At 41.7% G+C, this 20,293-nt stretch overlaps 1 protein-coding gene across 3 annotated transcripts in view; it reads right to left on the bottom strand.

Moving 5' to 3' along the window:
• Window positions 1-15,152: 15,152 nt before the first annotated feature.
• Window positions 15,153-20,293, bottom strand: part of LOC311136928 (chaperone Ric-8B-like) — a 28,484-nt gene continuing 23,343 nt past the window's right edge. For 2 of the 3 annotated variants that reach the window (XM_084171245.1, XM_084171247.1), the window contains exon 10: window positions 15,153-17,357. In XM_084171245.1, coding sequence (XP_084027371.1) covers window positions 17,249-17,357 — 109 coding nt within the window. In that variant the 3' untranslated portion in view covers window positions 15,153-17,248. The remainder of the gene's footprint in view (window positions 17,358-20,293) is intronic. The other variant, XM_084171246.1, reaches the window with a different exon arrangement.

The raw sequence follows: 20,293 nt of genomic DNA, 5'->3' as shown, positions 1-20,293 counted from the left end.
CCCAACCTTCCCCCCCTCTCTCTCTCTCTTTGAGCAAACAATATACCCAACACAAATTAGTTGCTTTGTGCCAATTGAGAATCCAACACAGATGCAACACTAAGTTATATGTCATTAGTGCGGAGGGGTGTGGGGGGTTCGGTGGGGAGGGGGGGGAGTGTTCAAGCGGTCTCCATGGTGACTGACCTGCCTGTCAATTCCAATCCTTGCCATAGAGGGGCAGCATTGATCGACAGGTTGGCCGGGGGGAGAAGTAGAGTTTGGCAGCAACCAGAGGGTTAATGATTTTAAGTAAAACTTTTTACTGCCTGTCTTTTGGCCTCTGATTATGTCTTTGGTTTATTAGCATGCTGAGTATTCGTTAAAACACACCAGGATTCTGTGATGCTGTCTCTTACAAAAGGCAAACCTTTTTTGCGAAGTAGAGCAAGGCACTTAACCCTAATTGCTCCTGTAAGTCGCTCTGGATAAGAGCGTCTGCTAAATGACTAAAATGTAAATGTAAGTAGCGGGTATAGGCTTTGGTCCCTCTGAGTTGTAAAAGGATTTGAGCTGGACTGTTTTTGGGGGGGTGGGGGTGGGGGGGGGGGGGGGGGTGAGGCAGGGTGAGGGTGGTGAGCAGAGCAGAGCGCTGAGGCACCGCCCAGTTTTGGGGGACAGCTCTAATTAGATTACTGTAACCCCCATACGAGGGGCCACCTCACCGCTGGTGGTCCCTGCACCCCACCCCGACGCTGAGGCAGGGCCAGGGCACTGGGGAGCGGATTGGGACTGGGGGGGACTGAGCTTTAGGCTGGGGAGAGGTGGGAGAGCTGCCCCAACTCAAAGGCCATGTCGAGGGGAGGGCTCTCAAATCCTCTCTAAACCTTTTGTCATTTATACAGGGATTTATTCGTCATTAAAGAACAATCATGGGATCAGAGCAGCATCAAGTAGCATAATTACATATAATAAGAGTTTATTATAGAAAAAAACACAAATCCTCCCTGGTCATTCAGTGTAGCCTAACCCATTTAGCTAGTGTATAGTATCAAGGCACTGGGTATTCATATATTTTACAAACAGTTTTTTCCCCAAAACATTTTTCTGTGTATGGGACTTGCACGTACGTCGATATTCAGAGGTGTTATGGATGGTTACGTTCCATGAATACAATGAATTGGAATTCACCTGCTACACTTGTGCTGCCATGCTAAACGAATTATAGTCAATTTGTCAACACAAACCGCTGACCGATGATTCCCCCTCTCTCTCTTGTCGCTTGGGTCAACTCTGTGTATTTCCCCCAGTAGCTAGTTACTGCTTCTGTCGGGCTGCTCATTCCATTACTGACAGGCGGTTGCTAGCCTCCTCACCATGGTTTCCTCCAACCCCGGCGACCATGTTGGTTTTTGCCCTCTCCTTTGGAGTTAAGCCCCCATGTTCAGGCTAGTTAAGTCTCTCTTTAGCACAAGACAACTTTCTCCCCCCTCACTCACAATAGAGCGGACCTCTGGACATGTATCAGCTGGACATTACCATTCAACCTCCCACTGTAGCTGTTGTTTTCTGATCTACTTGAGCATTTATTAGACTAACCCGTGCTAAAGTTGAAGGTGAAATTGACCACAATTATATTTACGTTCATTTTCGTTTTAGTTTGATAATCTTTCTCTGAGATTCATACTTACCTAGGCCTTAACTAGGCCTTAAGGCCTTTCTTAACTATTGAATGGATAGGCTACCCATTCTTCAAAAGTTAAGAAAAACCTAGTTAAGGATGTTCATGTATTAAGCTCATACGATCACAGTATCTATACCAATTCTCAAACAAATTTTCATAAAGTCTAAACTAAGTCCCCATTTATACTGGTCCTCCTCTAGAGCAATATCATGTGGTTTAATAAGATCAGCCATCAGGTATGTTGACATGAATGTGTTGAGGTGAGTTATGATTGTAATTAACCCACTTTTCTGTTCACAAGGCGGGCTATATGTGTTGGACAAGACCAATGAAGCGTTCAGCCTACTGCTTAATTTATTGTTCCCAATCATTCCACCCAAATGAAACCTGCCCTTCCCCTTCGTCATGGCTCTCTGGAATGCCCCTTTGCACAAAAAGGGCAAACAACATCAGCACACACAATCGCTTGTTGCTGTTTCTTGCTTTCTGCTGTTCCTTTACTTGAAGATGACTGTAATACCGTGGCTTATGCCAGGGGACTGGGTGCTGGGACTGAGTCTACTAACCCGTAACCCTGCACCATCTGTGTGGGACCTTAATAACCAGTGCAGTGATTTATTGGTCCTACTCAGCAGTGCCTTTCTGGGGGGACGACAGACAAAGCCAGTGAACCCCCCCTCACGACCCCCTGTGGTTTTTAATAGTACTGCAGGAACATGCATTAAAGCAGTGGTGATGTGGAGGCTTCAACCTTTCAGGACAAGATGCCACTGGTCTGGTGGTTAAAAAGATTAAACGCCCTGAAAATGAGCTTGGAACATTTTTCCCCCTAAAAATCAAGTTGCTATAGTTGTCTTTCCAAGTAGGCCTATTTCTTCTTCAAGAACACCAGCCGTAAGTTGGCTTCAAGATTTTCTACCATGTCGATGCTACATGTGACTTGCAGCAGAGCTTTTATCTCCCCCTTCCCTCAGTCAGTAGCCTAAATGTTTTTATAGCCTTGTTGTGTATTGCAGCATTGTCATGTGAACTGCTTTCATTAAGCCCCCCCATGTCACCTCCTGAGGCCGATAAGGAGCCCTAGTGAAAAGGCTGGTCTTATCTCCTCCCCATGCTCTGACGCTGGCCCTGCTTTATGGGTATTAGCTCTTTTGTCTCCTCTGTCTCTCTCTCCCCTGATCACTCTCACTCACTCATTGCCCATCGAAGTTTGAAGGCCCAGAAAAGCTTTGCAAAAGACACCCACCCTCCTTCCCTCACTCCAATCCGCTGTCTTCGTCCTTCATTCCCTCTTCATTGAATCCTGCCTCCATATCATTTATCTCTGCACCCCCTCTCCTTTTCTCCTCCGTTTGAGGGGGCTTTGAAGGGGCATCCTCCTTTCTCTTCCAGCTGAGTTTGTTGACACACAGTCAATCTAGGGTTCTCTTTCACCCCGTCCGCCACCCCTCTTTTTACCCTCGCCTTCGCCCCCCTCACCCCACCCCGCCTCGGCCCTCTTCTCTCTCTCTGAACAGTAAAGCTGCCACAGCTGTGGACTGTATTAGCATAGCTGCTGAAGAGGAGGGGGGGGGGGATGCTAAATATATTACAGCCATTACCTTTTGTTTGAGCGTTGACAGTTTTAAAACATTTCAGCTTTTCACAGGGCCAAGGGAGTGAGCACAAAGGAGCGCCACTATGATTTTATTGTAACTGCTTTTTAAATATGGGTCAAAAAGCTAGCGAGAGAGCAGGAGGGGGTTCAGAGTGTTAGAAGCTGTGTGAATCCTGTTGGAGCCAAAAACAAGTGAGTAAGTCATTTGTTATAGAAAAAAGGATTTAATGGATTAAGAACAAATTCACATAAAAAAATAAGTGACTGAACAACAAACAAGTACACCAGGGTTCCCCAACTGGCAGCACCTGCACCCCCAAGTTTTCTGAAGAAAAATAATATATATACTGCTCAAAAAAATAAAGGGAACACTTAAACAACACAATGTAACTCCAAGTCAATCACACTTCCGTGAAATCAAACTGTCCACTTAGGAAGCAACACTGACAATACATTTCACATGCTGTTGTGCAAATGGAATAGACAACAGGTGGAAATTATAGGCAATTAGCAAGACACCCCCAATAAAGAAGTGGTTCTGCAGGTGGTGACCACAGACCACTTCTCAGTTCCTATGCTTCCTGGCTGATGTTTTGGTCACTTTTGAATGCTGGCGGTGCTTTCACTCTAGTGGTAGCATGAGACAGAGTCTACAACCCACACAAGTGGCTCAGGTAGTGCAGCTCATCCAGGATGGCACATCAATGCGAGCTGTGGCAAGAAGGTTTGCTGTGTCTGTCAGCGTAGTGTCCAGAGCATGGAGGCGCTACCAGGAGACAGGCCAGTACATCAGGAGACGTGGAGGAGGCCGTAGGAGGGCAACAACCCAGCAGCAGGACCGCTACCTCTGCCTTTGTGCAAGGAGGAGCAGGAGGAGCACTGCCAGAGCCCTGCAAAATGACCTCCAGCAGGCCACAAATGTGAATGTGTCTGCTCAAACGGTCAGAAACAGACTCCATGAGGGTGGTATGAGGGCCCGACGTCCACAGGTGGGGGTTGGCTTACAGCCCAACCCCTTGCAGGACGTTTGGCATTTGCCAGAGAACACCAAGATTGGCAAATTCGCCACTGGCGCCCTGTGCTCTTCACAGATGAAAGCAGGTTCACACTGAGCACATGTGACAGACGTGACAGAGTCTGGAGACTGGGAGGAGATCCCTCAGGAGACCATCCGCCACCTCATCAGGAGCATGCCCAGGCATTGTAGGGAGGTCATACAGGCACGTGGAGGCCACACACACTACTGAGCCTCATTTTGACTTGTTTTAAGGACATTACATCAAAGTTGGATCAGCCTGTAGTGTGGTTTTCTACTTTAATTTTGAGGGTGACTCCAAAACCAGACCTCCATGGGTTGATAAATTTGATTTCCATTGATAATTTTTGTGTGATTTTGTTGTCAGCACATTCAACTATGTAAAAAAATTTTCATTCATTCAGATCTAGGATGTGTTGTTTAAGTGTTCCCTTTATTTTTTTGAGCAGTGTATTTTGGATATAAGACTAAAAACAGTGTGAAAATGTATGCACTCACTAACTGTAAGTCGCTCTGGATAAGAGTGTCTGCTAAATTACTAAAAATGTAAAACACCAGGAAATCAGTTCCAAGTGATTGGTTGGTTTTCTGTTCCCAACAGTGGAGGCTCCTCAGAGGAGGAAAGGTAGGACCACCCTACTTTTGAGATAAAACTATACTAAATATATTCACGTCACCAAATAATTGATTAAAACACAATGAAGGTCTACAGTAGCCTCAACAGCACTCTGTAGTTTAGCACCATGGTGTAGCCGGAGGACAGTTAGCTTCCATCCTCCTCTGGGTACATTGACTTCAATACAAAACCTAGGAGGCTCATGGTTCTCACCCCCTTCCATAGACTTGCACAGTAATTATGACAACTTCCGGAGGACGTGCCCGAACCTATCAGAGCTCTTGCAGCATGAACTGACATGTTGTCCACCCAATCAAAGGATCAGAGAATGAATCTAGTACTGAAAGCATAAGCTACAGGTAGCTAGCACTGCAGTGCATCAAATGTGGTGAGTAGTTGACTCAAAGAGAGAAAAATACAATAGTTGAACAGTTTTGAACAGATTCATTTCTTCCAAAATGAAGGAGAAGCAAGAGAGATAGAGAGAGAGATTTCGTCCTTTTTTTTCACTTTCAGTTTCACTTAGCTAGCAAATGCAGCTAGCTAGTTTAGTCTACTCAAACACCCTGCTCAAACAGAGGGATGCTATGTTAGCTAGCTGGCTATGACTATCCAACACAACACTGGAACTCTTCCAAGTCAAGGTAAGATTTTGGTTTTACAAATGTATTGACTAGGGGCCAAGGTAAACCGGGGCAAAGGTCAGCTGGTCAGCAACAAATCAGAAATGAAAAGATCTTCTTAATTTACAAAACCCACAAAGAGATGGAGACACCACTTTGTATCACAGAAAATATGGACTTGATTCAGGCTTCGCTTTTAAGAATGTTCAAGACACTCAAACGCTGGAGCTATACAGCTTAAACTCATGAGTGGCCCTGCTCATCATCATGGGCACGTCTTTACAGGTAAACTCCTCACAACTCTGTAGAGCGGATGCATAAATGAAACTTATATGGGATACTAACACAAACCACACCACACGGCCAACTACTCCACACTATTTTTTACTTACTTGAGTTCAGTTACCTAAAAGGGGTAGTTAATTTTAGCGACATTTTTGCTGATCTTAACCAGATCACACATCCCAGTTTTGATGAAACAACAACACCCTAGGTCGAAAATAAGATCGAGCCCTTTGCCATCCTGGTGAATACAGTGAGGTCCACGGTCCCGCGGCTGCTCCTGAAACAGGACGCGGTGGGTCCCTTTCAGAAGGTGCCCCTGAGGAAGGGCGACTACATGGAGCTGGGGGACCTGGTGGACATGGTCAGGAGGTTTGCTGAAATCCTGGGGTGGCACTCTGCGATCTAAGACCTGATGACCAGTCAGGGAAATGGGGTATGTACAATACAACACTTTCTATATTATTCAGTTTATAGGCCAGTGTAATTTCTAGTGGACTAGCTTGTTCTCTCTTGGTTCTCTTCTCTTTGGCTTAGATGAGTATTTTGCTGTGTTGTGAACGAAGCTGGTTGCGTTATTTCTCTGCAGACAACCCCTACTCTGGTAAGCAGTGTTCCATCAGGGAGTGGACGGGGACGAGGAGGGCCCATCCAGACCAAAGCCACCGGCCTGGGGAGGAGAGGGGCATCGAAGCCCCGAGGGAGGTTTACCCCCAAGTCCAGACCAGGGGCCCCACCAGCAGCAGCAGTGAGGAGAGCGACTCAGAGACAGACAGCAAGAGCACAGACAGTGTCAAGTCAATCCAGCCCAAGTAACTAAGACTGAGCATGTCCCCTGGGTCTGAGGAATACACTTTTATTGGTAGAAGAAATACTGCTTGTGTTTAGCTGGTTTTATAATCTGGTATGTGCATGTATGTGTACAGTATGTATGTTTAATATCAAACGCCATGCAAACAGTCACATTTTCAGAAATGTCTTTCCTTGTCTGAAATGGTCAGTAAAGGTGAGTGAGGTGGGTGTAGATGGGTATTCAGGGGTGGGGAGGGGGGGGGGGGGGGCAGGGGCTTGGGCCCAGCTCAGAGAGGACAGTGGTAAATTACCATGGAAGGCGTGACCCCCGAGTGTGCAGTGCCCCACTGTGTTTTCACAGGCACCAGGCTGCCACTGAGTGGGGGGCTCCATCCAAAACTCTCATAAATGTCTCTGGCCCTCAACAAAGAAGCCAATATCCGCTTATGTGCGCATGTGTGTGATCGCGTTGTGTTTGTATGGAAGAGGAGAAACATGTGCAGAGTTTGCTCTGAGAGACAGGGTCCATGCTCTGTCAATGTTGGCCAAATGCAAGTATTCCATTTTGTCTAGACTCAATACACACGGTTGTCCACAGGTCATTTGTACACCCATCTATGCAGTACTACTCTGGGATTCAACACTTCACATTGTACATTTAAAGGCCGTTGAGCACTTGTATTTAAGACAATGTTATCAGATGACCTAATGATCATTTAGAAATATTTGTTAGGTTTTGACTTGCGTGAATGGTCTATTAGAGCAGTTTCCTTTTTCATCATCCTCTTTAAAGGTTCAGAAGTTCATAATTTCAACGCAGTTGGAGATTGTTGTTTTTTCAACTACAGTATAAGGGTTATGTTTTAACCCCCTAAGGTCGATGTCCGCGCCCCTGCAATAATCTAATTAGCATAATACAATAATTCCCATAAAAATCTGTCCGTTTAAGCTAGAGATACTGTATCTGTTTTTTTGCATTGGATGCCTCTCACTCCACTGCATCCGCCTATGTCACACCATTTCTCTGTAAACAGGAAGCAGGAGTATAGAGACATGATTGGACTTGCTGAAGAGGGGACGGGGGAGGGTCTTGTATGCTTGCTTGTGGGTTGAGTAACAGTGGTCTTTATCGCCCCTAGTGGAGAAGGAGATCTGTTGATAAGTTGGGCATCATGTGTCTGACTTGAATTTAAAATCGGCAGCAACAAGAAAAGCAGCCTCCGGGTGCATGGTTTCCTGCTTGTTTTTATAGTCTCTTACAGTTCGTTAAGTGCCAGCTTGTTGTCCTAAGGTGGAATATATACAGCTGTCACGATAACAAAGGAAAACTCTCTCGGGAAGTAGAAGGGTCTGCATTTGACCATCAGGTATTCCAAAACGGGTGAACAATGGGTCGAGACTTCCACTGCGCTAGAGTCTGCACCAAGGGTTGGAACCGGTTCAAAAAAGAGAACCGAAAACCGGAAAATAACGGAAATTATTTGAGGAACAGAACCCGAACCAGAAACGAAAATGATCTATACTGTTCCGGAACAGAACCGTTATTTTTAAAAGCATGGGAACCGGTTAATAACGTTATTTTAAGTTCCGGGCAATTTTTTTCCAGTCCCATAAAAATCGCAACAAAGCGCCTATACAAAGCCATCACTCTGTCACTCAAACTTATTCCAGCGTCTGCCTGCCAGCTGGAAATCTTTGCCAGAGGGTGTGCATGTGTGTAGGCTACCTGCAACCTCTGAAGCATAGGTTGCTGTAGGCTACTGACGACGTTACAAGCATGATTCAGAAATTAGGGAGAGATGTCTGAAGGTACCCCAGTACCAGTTGAAAAAATGAAAGGAATTATATATGGAGACTGTTTAGTGCCAAAAATAAGGGGTTAAATACATGCACAAAATCTCTCAGATACAGTGGGGAAAAAAAGTATTTAGTCAGCCACCAATTGTGCAAGTTCTCCCACTTAAAAAGATGAGAGAGGCCTGTAATTTTTTCATCATAGGTACACGTCAACTATGACAGACAAAATGAGCAAAAAAAATCCAGAAAATCACATTGTAGGATTTTTTATGAATTTATTTGCAAATTATGGTTGAAAATAAGTATTTGGTTAATAACAAAAGTTTCTCAATACTTTGTTATATACCCTTTGTTGGCAATGACACAGGTCAAACGTTTTGTGTAAGTCTTCACAAGGTTTTCACACACTGTTGCTGGTATTTTGGCACATTCCTCCATGCAGATCTCCTCTAGAGCAGTGATGTTTTGGGGCTGTCGCTGGGCAACACAGACTTTCAACTCCCTCCAAAGATTTTCTATGGGGTTGAGATCTGGAGACTGGCTAGGCCACTCCAGGACCATGAAATGCTTCTTACGAAGCCACTCCTTCGTTGCCCGGGTGGTGTGTTTGGGATCATTGTCATGCTGAAAGACCCAGCCACGTTTCATCTTCAATGCCCTTGCTGATGGAAGGAGGTTTTCACTCAAAATCTCACGATACATGGCCCCATTCATTCTTTCCTTTACACGGATCAGTCGTCCTGGTCCCTTTGCAGAAAAACAGCCCCAAAGCATGATGTTTCCACCCACATGCTTCACAGTAGGTATGGTGTTCTTTGGATGCAACTCAGCATTCTTTGTCCTCCAAACACGACGAGTTGAGTTTTTACCAAAAAGTTCTATTTTGGTTTCATCTGACCATATGACATTCTCCCAATCCTCTTCTGGATCATCCAAATGCACTCTAGCAAACTTCAGACGGGCCTGGACATGTACTGGCTTAAGCAGGGGGACACGTCTGGCACTGCAGGATTTGAGTCCCTGGCGGCGTAGTGTGTTACTGATAGTAGGCTTTGTTACTTTGGTCCCAGCTCTCTGCAGGTCATTCACTAGGTCCCCCCGTGTGGTTCTGGGATTTTTGCTCACCGTTCTTGTGATCATTTTGACCCCACGGGGTGAGATCTTGCGTGGAGCCCCAGATCGAGGGAGATTATCAGTGGTCTTGTATGTCTTCCATTTCCTAATAATTGCTCCCACAGTTGATTTCTTCAAACCAAGCTGCTTACCTATTGCAGATTCAGTCTTCCCAGCCTGGTGCAGGTCTACAATTTTGTTTCTGGTGTCCTTTGACAGCTCTTTGGTCTTGGCCATAGTGGAGTTTGGAGTGTGACTGTTTGAGATGGTGGACAGGTGTCTTTTATACTGATAACAAGTTCAAACAGGTGCCATTAATAAAGGTAACGAGTGGAGGACAGAGAAGCCTCTTAAAGAAGAAGTTACAGGTCTGTGAGAGCCAGAAATCTTGCTTGTTTGTAGATGACCAAATACTTATTTTCCACCATAATTTGCAAATAAATTCATAAAAAATCCTACAATGTGATTTTCTGGATTTTTTTTCCTCAATTTGTCTGTCATAGTTGACGTGTACCTATGATGAAAATTACAGGCCTCTCTCATCTTTTTAAGTAGGAGAACTTGCACAATTGGTGGCTGACTAAATACTTTTTTTCCCCCACTGTATAGGACAGACATTTCAGAACAAACCTCCTTTTTATTTTGTATTTTTTTTGGGGGTGGTAGATCAGCTTTAATATTGCAGATAGATTGTAACTTCCATCAATGTAATTGTCTGCATCACATCCAATCCCCCATATCTTTTTTTTCTTCTCGCAAATATGTATATATATATATATATATATATATACACATACATACACATATATACAGTGAGGGAAAAAAGTATTTGATCCCCTGCTGATTTTGTACGTTTGCCCACTGACAAAGACATGATCAGTCTATAATTTTAATGGTAGGTTTATTTGAACAGTGAGAGACAGAATAACAACAAAAGAATCCAGAAAAACGCATGTCAAAAATGTTATAAATTGATTTGCATTTTAATGAGGGAAATAAGTATTTGACCCCTCTGCAAAACATGACTTAGTACTTGGTGGCAAAACCCTTGTTGGCAATCACAGAGGTCAGACGTTTCTTGTAGTTGGCCACCAGGTTTGCACACATCTCAGGAGGGATTTTGTCCCACTCCTCTTTGCAGATCTTCTCCAAGTCATTAAGGTTTCGAGGCTGACGTTTGGCAACTCGAACCTTCAGCTTCCTCCACAGATTTTCTATGGGATTAAGGTCTGGAGACTGGCTAGGCCACTCCAGGACCTTAATGTGCTTCTTCTTGAGCCACTTCTTTGTTGCCTTGGCCATGTGTTTTGGGTCATTGTCATGCTGGAATACCCATCCACGACCCATTTTCAATGCCCTGGCTGAGGGAAGGAGGTTCTCACCCAAGATTTGACGGTACATGGCCCCGTCCATCATCCCTTTGATGCAGTGAAGTTGTCCTGTCCCCTTAGCAGAAAAACACCTCCAAAGCATAATGTTTCCACCTCCATGTTTGATGGTGTTCTTGGGGTCATAGGCAGCATTCCTCCTCCTCCAAACACGCGAGTTGAGTTGATGCCAAAGAGCTCGATTTTGGTCTCATCTGACCACAACACTTTCACCCAGTTCTCCTCTGAATCATTCAGATGTTCATTGGCAAACTTCAGACGGGCATGTATATGTGCTTTCTTGAGCAGGGGGACCTTGCGGGCGCTGCAGGATTTCAGTTCTTCACGGCGTAGTGTGTTACCAATTGTTTTCTTGGTGACTATCGTCCCAGCTGCCTTGAGATCATTGACAAGATCCTCCCGTGTAGTTCTGGGCTGATTCCTCACCGTTCTCATGATCATTGCAACTCCACGAGGTGAGATCTTGCATGGAGCCCCAGGCACGAGGTGAGATCTTGCATGGAGCCCCAGACAGTTATTTTGTGTTTCTTCCATTTGCAAATAATCGCACCAACTGTTGTCACCTTCTCACCAAACTGCTTGGCGATGGTCTTGTAACCCATTCCAACCTTGTGTAGGTCTACAATCTTGTCCCTGACATCCTTGGAGAGCTCTTTGGTCTTGGCCATGGTGGAGAGTTTGGAATCTGATTGATTGATTGCTTCTGTGGACAGGTGTCTTTTATACAGGTAACAAGCTGAGATTAGGAGCACTCCCTTTAAGAGTGTGTTCCTAATCTCAGCTCGTTACCTGTATAAAAGACACCTGGGAGCCAGAAATCTTTCTGATTGAGAGGGGGTCAAATACTTATTTCCGTCATTAAAATGCAAATCAATTTATAACATTTTTGACATGTGTTTTTCTGGATTTTGTTGTTGTTATTCTGTCTCTCACTGTTCAAATAAACCTAACCATTACTTTATCCTTAAAAAAAGCAAATTTGGCAACGATTGGACACTCATATCTCTGTCCTCTTTGTCCGAAACGGTGTACACGTTCAAGTTGGATTTTGTCGACAGCCTCGAGTGGAATTTGAAGCGCTGTAAGAAAGAAGGGATTCACTATTTTTTCTGTAATCTCTCCCTCTTTTTCCTGGATACCCCGTAAATACTACCCGTAAGTACTTTTCTCTCATCGATCTAGTTTGTATGTCCTTTTGATGTTTTGGGGGCTATCTGTTATTCAATGCGTTTGTATTGGCTAATAGCAGTAAGGCCAAATACAATTTTGTATCAAATTATTTGTAAAAATAAAATAAAAAATACTTCAAGGGGTCTTAAAAATCTAAATCAAATAGCAAAATGATCCTTGGTATGACCTTCTTAAACCAATTCCATATAGCTTAGTAGATTTGAATGCACAGACACTGTGACGAAACCCTGAAGCCCATTGTCGTGCCATTCATCCACCGCCATCACCTCATGTTTCAGCATGATATTGCACTGCCCCATGTCGCAAGGATCTGTACATGTTTTGGATGCTCTGGATCGACTTGTACGACAGCGTGTTCAGCCATTGAAAAGGAGTGGGACAACATTCCACAGGCCACAATCAACAGCCTGATCAACTCTATGCGAAGGAGATGTGTCGCGCTGCATGAGGCAAATGGCAGTCACACCAGATACTGACTGGTTTGCTGATCCATGACCCTACCTTTTTATTAAAGGTATCTGTGACCAACAGATGCATATCTGTATTCCCAGTCATGTGAAATCCATAGATTAGGGCCTAATGAATTTATTTCAATTGACTGATTTTCTTATATGAACTGTAACTCAGTAAAATCTTTGAAATTGTTGCGTTTATATTTTTGTTCAGTATACTTTTTTTTTTGAATGTCCTTCGTGTTTACAGTGTGGTTACATTTTCTGTCAGAAGAAATTTACAAAAAGAACACACACATGAAAAGAATACACACCTTGAATGTACTTTTTTCCTTCCAAACTGGAACTCAAGTGCTCAACAGTTTTTTTTGTGCGGAGGTGACTGACAGAGTATATAGTTCAAATTGTATTATTTTACAAGTTACTTCTGTTGTTCTAGCTAGGGCGTGAGCAGGTAGTGGTCATTTACCAAGGAAAACTACTAGGCCTAGATTCAATCAGATCAAGCGTTAATTAACTGGCGATAGCTGCATATCTGTATTCCCAGTCATGTGAAATCATGTGACCCCTGCACAGCTGATGTTTTGACGGTGTCCGAGGTGTAACTGCATTGGAGCTGTCAAATCGGTGAGCAGCTGCTCTAGATCATTGTCAAGAAGCCACTCCCATCTCACTCATGTTAGAAGTTCAGAATGAGAAAGTGTAGGCTATAAAGAAATAATTACGCTCAAATTGAAAATCGTTCAACAAAATTAGGATATGTATCAGCCTAATTGAGCTGTAGATTACATCTCATATTACAGTGTTTGAACTTGTAAACAAGGCTGCATGGGATTTATCTTAATTCGACTCTGTGCAGCCAATGGCAATGCCCAGTTTAGGTAATGCCAAGAGCCGCTTGTGGATTTGACAGCTCTATTGCAATTCCACCTCCGACACCGCCAAAACAACCACTATGCGGATATTGGCTAAAGCGGGTCTGATTGAATAGAGCCCCTAGTTTTTCACAGCAAAAAATATATATATTTTAGCTACTTGTGTCCTGATCTTGTCCACATTCTGATTGTGCCCACATTCAACACAGAAGTTTGCCAGTTCGAATCCCAATGCGTTTTTTTGTTTTCCAACATACTCAACTAATCACATTTCTAATCTATTGACTTTGGTGGCGTTCCTGCATGACTACATTGCAGACACCTGCCAGCTCTCACAACGCTTTGATATGTGTTTAACATATCAGCAAACCACATATCATATGATATAGCAATCTGGTGCCCAACTGCACAGTCGATGAGGTGGAGCACAACCATTGGTTGATGCAATGCATGTAGTCAAGCAGGAGCACCACCATTCTAAATGACTGACTGAAAAGCTTTATACATGTGAAGAAAACAAGAGTGGTGCCCTCTCCCTTGCTAGTGCAATGGACTAGGCACTGTGATAAGGTCACAGGTTTTAATCTTGCAGATGCCATTTCTCAAAGAATTTACCCTGGTTACACCTTACATTAACATGTGGTTGTCGTGATCTAATCAAGATGATCCAATCACTATCTGTTAAAGGTTAAATCAGAACACAGGATGCATGTTAGCACCAGGTACTGTATAAACAGAGCTAATGGAATACTCTCCTTCACACCTCAACCATGCCATTTTCTTCAAATGGAGTGATGGTCAACAATGTTATAAACTCAACGACCTGTACAGAAGGCCTATGCATCTATTCGATATGCAGCAATGTAGAATATTCAAGGAAATGTAACTCAGTATCTATATACCAGTAGATTACACATATATAAAATCCATTGAGTCTTCAAAATAGTTCAAAATCTGTATGATTTTTCTATGATTTTACAATGCGGAATTGGCTAATGAAAGTTACATTTAAAAAACAGTCATTTTAATACACATTTCTGAATGTCAAGAGTCCCCAATGGGTAAGGCAGAAACCATCCAAATACTTATCGCCCACCAGAGGAATATACAGTGCCTTCAGAAATTATTCACAACCCTTGCCTTTCCCTCATTTTGTTGTGTTAGCCTGAATTTAAAATAGATTAAATTGAGATTTTGTGTCACTGGTCTACTACACACAATACCCCATAATGTCAGTGGAATTATATTTTTAGAAATGTTTAGAAATGTAATTAAAAATGAAAAGCTGAAATGTCTTGAGTCAATAAGTATTCAACCCCTCTGTTATGGCAAGCCTAAATAAGTTCAGGAGTAAGAATATGCTTAAAAGGTCACATAATAAGTTCTCACTCGGTGTGCAATAATAGTGTTTAACATGATTTTTGAATGACTACGTCATCTCTGTACCCCACACATACAATTATCTGTGAGGCCCCTCAGTCGAGCAGTGAATTTCAAACATAGATTCAACCACAAAGACTAGGGAGGTTTTCCAATGCCTCGCAATGAAGGGCACCTATATATAAAAAAGCAGATATTGAATATCCCTTTGTGCATGGTGAAGTTATTAAATACACTTTGGATCGTGTATCAATACACCCAGTCACTATAAAGATACAGGCGTTCTTCCTAACTCAGTCGCCGGAGAGGAAGGAAACCGCTCAGGGATTTCACCATGAGGCCAATGGTGACTTTAAAACAGTTACAGAGTTTAATGGCTGTGATAGGAGAAAACTGAGGATGGATCAACAACTTTGTAGTTGCCTAATTGACAAAGTGAAAAGGAAGCCTGAAGAGAATAAAAATATTCCAAAACATGCATTCTGTTTGCAACAAGGCACTAAAGTAATACTGCAAAAAATTTGGCTAAGCAATTCACTTTTTGTCCTGAATATAAAGTGTTATGTTTGGGGCAATTCCAATACAACACATTACTGAGTACCACTCTCCATATTTTCAAGCATATTGGTGGCTACATCATGTTATGGGTATTGTTAAAACGGCCAGCTTCAGTCAGCTGATTCTAGCCATCCCTTCTGGTTAGTTCTAGTTGGGCAGCTTAGTCTCCCATTCAGAGGACCCCAACTTTTGTTAGAGTCTTATTGGTCAAGGTCACGCTAAATACTTATCACCACATCTCCTTCAGCCTATCAGAGGCCTTGATTCCAGGGACTTCAGTTTCAGTTAGTCTATGACTCCAGCACACTGTGTGGTCAGAAATGTGCTTTCCCTATCCTGATGAGCACTTCCACAGTTTTCCCTCCTGCTGAACTTTTCCTCCTATGGACTGAATCCATGTATGTCTGATGTTTAATTGTGCGTGCATCTAAACGACCACATAGTCAATGTCAGTTCTCACTGGACATGATTCTCAGTTATCTGAACCATGAGTGGTCAGATGTGTGTGTGTTATAATTATATCTAAGGAATGATTTCTTATCCAAACTCAATTACAATTAGGCCAACCCCCAACCGACAACCATGCTTTCAGTGATTCACATCTATACAGCAATTTGATTAAGAGCTATGTTTCATTCTTTGAAATTTGAGAGGCATGAGCAGAGAAATGGTTAATAAAAAATAAAAACATTAAAGTAGTAACAATGGTGTGGTCGGGAGCATGTGCTCGACCCTAACCCTGTATTTTCCTGTATTGTATCAAGTCAGACTTAAATCAGCTTTAGAGAACAGAACAGCCTATGGGGAAAGGGCGAGGCCCCTTCAGTCTCTGACAAGCAGAGGAAGACAGACAGACAGCATGTGAGGGAGGGGACCTCTGCGCTGGACACAGCCAACTGTAGCTACAGTGTCTTCAGAAAGTATTCACACGCCTTGACTTTTCCAAATGTTTTGATAGAGCCTGAAATTAAAATGGATTACATTTAGATTTTTTTGTCACTGGCATACACACAATACTCTATAATATCAAAGTGGAATTATGTTTTCCTGAATTTTTACAAATGAATAAAAAATGAAAAGCTGTAAGCAATAAGTATTCAACCCCTTTGTTATGGCAAGCCTAAATAAGTTCAGGAGTAAAAGTAATACTGCAAAAAATGTGGCAAAGCAATTAACTTTTTGTCTGGGGCAAATCCAATACAACACATTACTGAGTAACACTCTCCATATTTTCAAGCATAGTGGTGGCTACATCATGTTATGGGTATGTTTGTAATCGTTAAGAACTGAGTTTTTCATGATAAAAATAAACAGAATGGAGCGAAGCACATGCAAAATCCTAGAGAAAAACCTGGTTCAGTCTGCTTTCCACAATAACCTAAAATACAAGGCCAAATCTATACTGGAGTTGCTTACCAAGAAGAAAGTGAATGTTCCTGAGTGGCTGAGTTACAGTTTTGATTTAAATCTGCTTGAAAATCTATAGCAAGACTTGAACATTGTTGTCTAGTAATGATCAACAACCAATTTGACAGAGCTTGAAGAATTTTGAAAAGAATAATGAGAAAATGTTGTACAATCCAGGTGTGCAAAGCTCTTAGAGACAAAGCTGCCAAAGGTGATTATAAAATGTGTTGACTCAGGGGTGTGAATACTTATGTAAATTAGACATTTCTGTATTTAATTTTCAATAAATGTGCAGAAATTCCAAAAACCTTTATTTCACTTTGTCATTATGGGGTATTGTGTAGCTGGTTGAGAAAAAAATTATCGAATTAATCAATTTTGAATTCAGGCTGTAACAACAAAATGTGGAATCAGTCAAAGGGTATGAATACTTTCTGAAGGCACTGTATACGGGGGTCTGGTCTGTGTCGTAGTTGCTCTAGTCTGAGTCTGAGCTGCAGCTGTCAGCCGTGGGCTGTCTAAGAGCCTCTTCTAGGGGCGCCAGTGTGCCGTCCCTCCTCACCCCCATGGGCCTGATCAGCTGCTGCCTGTGGAGCACAAAAACAGACACAAAAACATCACAACTGGGTTGTATTCACTAGGCACCAAACGGAAGAAAACAAACTGAAACAGGCCGGAACTACCTGAACTTGTCCAATAAGAAACACTTGTTTAAACTTTCCCTTTCAAAATGAATGCGACCCTGTTCTGGAGAACAGTGTTTGATGGTGATTAGAAACCAGGGTTGGGCTAATTCAGGAAGTAAACAAAAATTCCAATTCAATAATTAAAAGAAGGCCATTGATTTTCAATGCCTTCTCAATAAACTGAAAAGTAGAAGCTATTTATATAAATTTAAAAAACATTTCTGAATTATAAATTCAAATCACTTCCTGAATTGACTGCCTTCAACTCAAATTGAGCACAACCCTGTCAGGAACATGCTTTGGGTCTATTTGCTGGGTCATAAGAATATTACTTTGTGATATTCACAACACACAGTTTGGAAACCACAGCAGGAGAAAACAAATAGTCACTGGGGAGCTGACAGACACAGTTACACAACAAAGACTAGCGGGAGTGCAGAGGAAAACAAACACATTACAACCCAGAATATGTCTCACAGTTACTCATGGTTGAGAAGAGGATGCACCCTAGGAGGATGCCTGTCAAGCAGCACAAGGGCACATTTGCCAATTTCAACAATGTTTTTAAGAGTGTTTAATCACATTGTCTAGCTAGCTAATAACAGCACGTCTTGACTTCTTTATGTCATTCTCGTTGGCACCAAAAGTTAAAAAAGTGTTGATAGGGGACAGAATGCGGTCGGACCATCATAATTGGCATATACATTACTCTTACTGAATTTCCACGTGGGCGAGGATATTTGAAATTTAATCAAAGCCTATTGGATGATAACTTGTTTATAACTAGGACAGAGGAATTCATAACTGATTTTTTCTGACATAACATAGGTACAGCAAATCCCCTTATTGTATGGGACACTTTTAAATGTGCCTTTAGAGGCCATGCAATTCAGTACTCATCTAGAAAACAAAAGCAATTTAGGTCAAAAGAGTCCATACTAACAAAGGAAATAGAAGGTCTAACAGAACAGATAGATAGCAATACAAACTGTAACAGAGGCTCAGAATAAATTAGAGGAAAAACAAAAATAAATGGAGAAACTTATTCAAGAAAGATCAAGTGTAATATATTATAAAAATAAAGCAAACTGGATGGAATATGGGGAAAAATGCACCAAATTATTTTTTAATCTTCAACATAGAAATGCTACCAAAAATAATTTAATGAAACTGGTTACAAATGACAGTCATCCATGATTCACCAAATTATATTTTGAAGGAGGAAGCAAAGTAATTTAAGCATATGTTTTTGTTTCAATCGCCTCCATCTCCTCTAACTGAAGCTAATTGTAGAGATTTGTTTTCTATTGATAATGTAAAATTAACAGCCATATAGAAAGACTTGTGTGAAGGTGAAATTACAGAGGAGGAACTTCTGGATGCAATTAAAGACTTTAAGTCTGGGAAAACACCAGGGTTGGATGGCATACCAGTTGAGGTATACCAAACCTTTTTTGATATACTCAGAGGACCGTTATTATCATGTTTTAACCATTCCTATGTAAATAGTAGATTATCAGACACTCAAGAAGAAGGTCTGATTTCATTATTACTGAAACAGGATAGAAGTGGAAAATATAAAGATCCAGTCCATTAAAAAAATTGGAGGCCCCTTACACTTCAGTGTTGTGATGCAAAAATTCTAGCAAAATGTATAGCGCATAGAATTTAAAAAGGTATTGGTCGGACATTATTAATTCTAATCAGACTGTTTTTTTTACATGGACAATATATTGGAGATTAATATAAAGGCAAGTACTGGAAACAATAGAACACTATGAAAAATCTGGGAAACCAGGCCTGCTATTCATAGCAGACTTTGAAAAGGCATTTGATAAAGTACGACTGGGGTTTATATATAAATGCCTGGAGCATTTCAATTTTGGATAATCTCTTATAAAATGGGTTAAAATCATGTATAGTAACCCTAGGTGTAAAATAGTAAATAATGGCTATTTCCCAGAAAGTTTTAAACTGTCAAGAGGAGTAAAACAAGGTTGTCCACTATCGGCATATCTATTTTATTATGGCCGTCGAAATGTTAGCTATTAAAATCAGATCCATTAATAATATCAAGGGATTAAAAATCCAGGGCTTAATAACAAAGGTGTCATTGTACGCTGATGACTCATGTTTTCTTTTAAATCCACAACTAGAATCCCTCGACAGCCTCAGAGGATCTAGATACATTTTCTAACCTCTCTGGATTAACGCCAAATTATGATAAATGTACTATATTACATATTGGATCACAAAAAAATACAATTTTTACATTACCATGTAGTTTACCAATAAAATGGTCTGATGGTGATGTGGATATACTCGGAATACATATCCCAAATGAAATATGATCTCACTCCAATACATTTTAATAGAAAGTTAGCAAAAATAGATAAGATCTTACTACCATGGAAAGGTAAACACCTGTCAATTTGTGGAAAAATCACCTTGATTAACTCTTTAGTATTATCCCAGTTTACCTATTTGCTTATGGTCTTGCCTACGCCTAGCGAACAGTTTTTTTAATTATATGAGAAAAAAATATTCCATTTTATTTGCTACGGCAAGCCAGACAAAATTAAACAGGCCTATTTATATAATGAATATGAATTCGGAGGACAGAAATGATTAAATATTAAAGCATTAGACCGATCACTAAAAGCTTCAGTCATACAAAAGTTATACTTAAATCCGAACTGGTTCTCTAGCAAATTAGTAAGATTGTCTCACCCAATGTTCAAGAATGGCCCTTTTCCCTTTATTCAGATTACAACCTCTCACTTTCAGTTATTTGGAAAGGAAATCATCTCCCAAATATCACCATTTCTAAAACAAGC

The sequence above is a fragment of the Coregonus lavaretus genome, assembly GCF_964263955.1.
Source record: "Coregonus lavaretus genome assembly, chromosome: 11".
Taxonomy (NCBI): Eukaryota; Metazoa; Chordata; class Actinopteri; order Salmoniformes; family Salmonidae; genus Coregonus; species Coregonus lavaretus.
This window is presented reverse-complemented; position numbering and strand designations above follow the sequence as displayed.